At 25.7% G+C, this 5,819-nt stretch overlaps 1 protein-coding gene across 1 annotated transcript; it reads left to right on the plus strand.

The window, feature by feature from the left end:
- Nucleotides 1–1,083: 1,083 nt before the first annotated feature.
- MSP2 (microspore-specific promoter 2) lies at nt 1,084–3,817 on the plus strand. Its single transcript, XM_021103448.2, has 4 exons — nt 1,084–1,164; nt 1,270–1,434; nt 2,386–2,580; nt 3,656–3,817. The coding sequence occupies exons 1-4, from the start codon at nt 1,084–1,086 to the stop codon at nt 3,815–3,817; spliced, it is 603 nt and encodes a 200-aa protein (XP_020959107.1).
- Nucleotides 3,818–5,819: the final 2,002 nt, after the last annotated feature.

Consider the following 5,819-nt stretch of genomic DNA (forward strand, 5'->3'; position numbering starts at 1 on the left):
TCAAAATGGATTATAGTAAAGTAAATGTTGTTTGGATTACACTACTCAAAATTACCTTTAGATAAAAAATTATTAAAATAGACATCAACTTAAATAAATTTTTATATTATCCTATCATTTTAATTTAAATATTTAAATAGATCTTATTAATTAATTTTATAATAAAATTAATATTTACTTACTAAAATAAAAATAACATATAAAAATTGATAAAAAATATTTTTATATCAAAAGCAAAAATAATATATGAAAAATATATCAAAATATACTTTATTAAATTACATTACTTATAATTTTTTTACTACTCTCAATACTCTTTTATTTAATATTATTTTAAATTATAAATTTTAATTATTTATGACTTTATTATTACTTAATTTTTTATTTACTTTGTTCTTTTTAATAGGATCAATAATTTATATTATAACAAAATTATAATAATAAATTAATATACAAGAATTACACTTACAAATTTTAACAGAAGTAAACAAAAAATAAATTGCCAATGAGTTATAACTCAAATGGCATAATCTCCCCATAATCATTTAAGAGGTTACGAATTCGAGTCTCCTATCTTTTGGTATAAATATTTTTTTATATAAAACCAAAAATAAAAATTTTATAAATATATTTAAAATATTCGAGTACTAAATAGGCTAAAAAAATAAAGGGTAGAATTGATAAAAAAAATTAATCTTAATATAATTTTTCTAAACGCATAAGCTATAATTTTTAGCTTCTTATCAACGTACATTAAAAATGTAAAATTATTTTAGCGTTTAGAACAAAAGATATCCAAATATAAAGAAAAAGCGTTCAATCCACTCTCTTTTTTCTAACACTAAACCTAGGGGTAAAAGAAAAAAAATATGTGACTGCCACGTAACATAACAAACTAGCGTTTGACCAGTGAAGGTTACTCAAAATCTCGCTCCAAAAGAAGCGAGGGAATAAGTAACTGTAATACAATCTGTTGATTTTCTTCGCTTCTTTGTTGAGTGCTGAAACAAATAAACAACTACTACTTCTTCTATAACATATATAGCATTTCACCAACACAAAAACCCTCCCAAAACTTGCAAAATGGAAGACACAAAGACAAAACTACCCTCACATGAATCCACCATCCCTCTCATTGCTAGGTTGGATCATCTTGAATTCATTGTGAGAACCTCCCCTTTTTTCATCATTATATGTTATTATATTCTATATTATATATCCAATTTTGTCTTTTTATTTGTTTGTAACGTTTTTGTGGTTGGTCCTTAGATGAAATATTTGGAAAGAAAGCAAAGAAGTGGAAACAATAATAACAATAATAGTAATGTTAATGTTAGTGCTGAGAAACAATCTGGGGAATTGAGAAAGAAAGATGCATTTTTCAAAGGAACATTGCTGGATAGGGTGGCCTCTCTTGAACACAGACTTTATCAGGTGAAATTATATATTTAATTATTCATTATTATTATTATTATTATTATTATTATTATTATTATTATTATTATTATTATTATTATTATTATTATTATTAAATATCTTAAATTCATGCATTCAACCGAGACTTAATTACATGCTGATTAACCAGTGTTTCATTATGATTTAATTGACATTGTTTATTTTAATTAACTTGAAAGCAAATCTTTTTACATAATTAGACACCTGACTTCAACTACTTATTATAGTGATTAATAATATCACTGGCCAACAAACAAGTTGATTATTAGTTATTTTGAGAGAATAAATCCAAGTAGTTCATGAAAGCTTTGCTTAAATTACTGAGATACATCTTTCTTCAATTTTTGTGTCATCATGTTCACTCATCATTCTTAGATTTTGTTGTAACCCTCCGACTTCTTGTTTTTAAATTTTGTATGGGTTTAACTAACATATGCTCTAAGAACATAAGATAAGTATAAAAGTTTAAAATATTTTTATTTAATGAATACAAAATAAATACATTAGAAATTTAAATATTTTATATTTTCAATAAAAAAATTTTAATTTGTAAACTTAATAAGTTTAGGACATAAGATAGATAATTTTTTTTATTATATTAGATATCTAATTAACATTCATTTTATAAGTATAAATAATATCATTCAATTACTGAGAAACTATTATTGAAAAAAAATTAATGATATATAAGATAATTATATAAAAGTTCCAATAAGATGAGATTTATTTATTTCAGTAACTCAATTTAGAGTTCAATTAGGAAGCTAATAAGTTCATTTTTTATTTAGTCAATCACTTAATTTTTTAAAATTATTTTTTATAATAAAAAATTAATTAATATTGACTAATTAAAATTTTATTTCTTATAGTTTCTTTAAATTAATTTAAGAATGTGTTTTGAACCTTTTTTTTTTTTTCCTTCTTTTCCAGCTTTGCATGGAAATGGATTCAAGTGGCAGCTCTTATCCTTTGTCCATAACTTCAACACAAGATTCTGGAGAATCTTCTTCAAGCCAGGAATCCAAAGGAGAAATATGTTACTCATTTCCAACCTTCAACAATCTCCCAAATCATGGACACAAAGCCATGCCTCACAACCACACTAGGACACTTCTTGAATTGCAGGTTAGAAAATAAACAGAATAAAATATTCAAATGATTATTTAAATTGTAATTGTTTCTATTATTGGATCCCTTTATCTTAGCTTTTGTCTTTTTATGAAAATAAAATACTCATAAGGTAACCTAAATTAGAAAGTTGGCACAATGTCTCTTTCAGACTCAACAAGATAATACCCAATTTCACACATCATTAGTCAATTAAATAATCACTCTATTTTATTTTTTTCTCACTTGAATTTGAACTATAGCTAGTTCTAGAAAAATTCAGAACACTCTGGAAACCAATAAAATATTGTTTTTCAAAAAAATCTAATTCAAGTTGAAATAGAATAATAACTCTATGTTTCTCTAAAAAGCTATGATGCATAGACACATAGGATATGACACGACATGAAACACACGACATACAAATTTTAAAATTTTATAACATACAGAAACACGCATATATATAAAATATAAGATATTTTTTAGATAAGTCGTAATGATATTTTGATATTTTATTGATATTTAAATATAAATTAATTTTAATTATATAAAATATTTAAAATATGTTTTGCTTTAATAAATAATAATATATACTATTTTTAAATTTATTTCAAGAATACAAGTTAAAAATAACGTTGGACATACTAACACGTAATGGTATTTAGGTGTATTTATGTGTGTCCGACAAATTTTTTTTATTTTTTACTAACACAGTTAGACACAGCAGACACGCGTGTCGGACGAGTATCAATGAGTATCGTGTTCGAAATATATCTGACACGCGAACACTATAACTAAACAAAGTGTCTATGCTTCATGGCTAAAAAGCATAAGTAGCTTGGAAAATTCACAGGAAAGATAGGTCAAAAGTCCACGTACAATGAACCTTTTTGCCAAAAGCATGTATTCACATACAAATACTAGAAACTTAGAAACTAAAGTAGAAACATATCATAGGCATCATGATTCACCAGGTGAGCCTCTAGTGTGTTCTCCTTTCCCTTTCTCAAATTTGTTGTTTGCATGTTTATAAATTATGAATTAACCAGTCAAGATCATTGTTTATTGACAACATATGTATTGGTGCATGCAGGAACAATGTGAGGGCATTAAGAATCCAAAGAAAAATTCAAGCAAGCAGCAGGTGGTGAAAAATAATAAAGCAAAGAAGAAGGAAAAGAAAGGCACTGTCTCTGTGGCAAAGAAACGGAATCCACCAATTAGTTGGCCACATTTAAAGCTATTAGGCTGCTAATGCTCCCAAAATCATTGTTTAATTCTATAATTAACGGGAACAAGTACCTTATTAGTAATAAAAATTGTGGACCAATACTTATTATTATATTCTAGAAACAACAAGAATCATTAGGAATGGTCAGTTGACTACTTAATTAAAATATACTTAATTAACTTGTCCCCTCATTAATTTTGTGCTATTACCAATTCCCGTTAATTCTCCCCACAACTTTTATTTACCTGATTGTTGTTATTATTAGACATTTTGTTCGTAGTATTACTATTATTATTATATATATTTCATGCATGGTACATTATTATATTTGAATCCTGCTAGGGAGCTAATGGAGTATTTGTATAATGTGTACAATGGACTATTTATTTGGCCCAATATGAGTTAAAAAATAAACATTTAGGATAAAATACTACTAATTTCTCAAACACAATATACCCATATTATCCAGAATAACCATCCGGATACAAAAGATAATAAACATCTGATATCCTATTGAATCGAACATTCCTAAAGCCCCATTGTACACATTGTACAGATACTCTATTAGCTCCCTATACTTTCTCTTATATTTTTATTGTTGTGTTTTTGAAAATTTGTGGTCCTTTCCTCTATGATAATAAAATAAATGTGAGCATAGATTTGGGTAGATAGACTAGATTCAACTATTTGTAAATTTCTATTGATACAATATTGCTTAGAGTGCTTGGGAAATGAACCCTAACTGTTTTTTAGGGCCAGAAAGCCATGTGAAATCAATAATATTATGCACCCCCATCACACTCCAGATTCAGGCAACCCAATATTTTTTTTTCTTAGAAAAATGATTTATTATTTAAGTTGTGAATTATTGGAAGAAGAATGCCATCGATCGCATCATTTGGACGAACAACTGTTTTATATTATTGTTTAATTTGTCCTATCTATATATACTACATACATGCAATCAACGATGCATACTATAATTTTCATATTAGTAATACAGAAATACTAAAGATCGATATTTTCTTTTATCAATATTAGTTATATTTTGGTTAATATTATATTTTTTATATATATAATTTTCATAACAATTAATATGAAAAAGAAATAACTCAATATAGCATATAATAACAATACCTAATTATGCTCTCGACATCTCACATTTGTATGACTTAAATATATTACTTATAATAATACCTAACTTTTTTATTTTTTATTTTTGAATTAAGAACAGTGCTTAACTTTGAGTTAATATAAAACAATGGAAAAATAAAATAGCTACGACGGTTGTATACTTTGTATTGCATGTTTGGATTCATTCAGATGAATTTTCTATCCTTTCTTTATCATCTTTTCTTTTGTTACCTAATTAAATTTAGTCATATTTAATATTATAATAAGTAATTTTGAAAGATCAGTGTTATTTATATCATTAAAAACAGATATCCTTAACACACATTATAGAGAAAAAGTGAGGGGGTTGGGGGAGAAGAAACAAAAATACGAAGATATATTTATTGAAAAAGCTTTCTCTGTTGTTCAATTTAAAAAAATAAAATATTATCTAAAAAAACAAAAATTGACAGACCATTCAATTAAGAGAGTAAATAAGATAGAAAATAAATGATAAAGGAAGATTTAAAAATATCATATATATATATATATATATAGGTGAGTTTTTTGGTGGCATGGTTTTGGATGGCTAAGAATACCTATATGTTGACTGGCAAATAACTTTGCAACATATGGCATGTATGTCAATCCATAGAACAGTGTACTAAAGGAAGAGTGTGGTAAACCACAAATATTAATTGCAATGGCAAATATGAAAATTGGCTTCCAGAAAAAGAGTTTTATTTAGGTGGGTTATTGAAGGGGATTGAAAAATAAAAAAGTCTGGAACTAAAAAAGGGCTGACCAATAATAGAAAAAAAGTGGTATTAAATAATTAAAAGGATGCAGCAAGTAGTGATAAATCCTCAAATGAAATTCAGTATCGTAATAAATTAGTTTTTAATTTATTAAA

Source organism: Arachis ipaensis, chromosome B5, assembly GCF_059453495.1.
Source record: "Arachis ipaensis isolate K30076 ecotype BB chromosome B5, ASM5945349v1, whole genome shotgun sequence".
NCBI classification, from domain to species: Eukaryota; Viridiplantae; Streptophyta; class Magnoliopsida; order Fabales; family Fabaceae; genus Arachis; species Arachis ipaensis.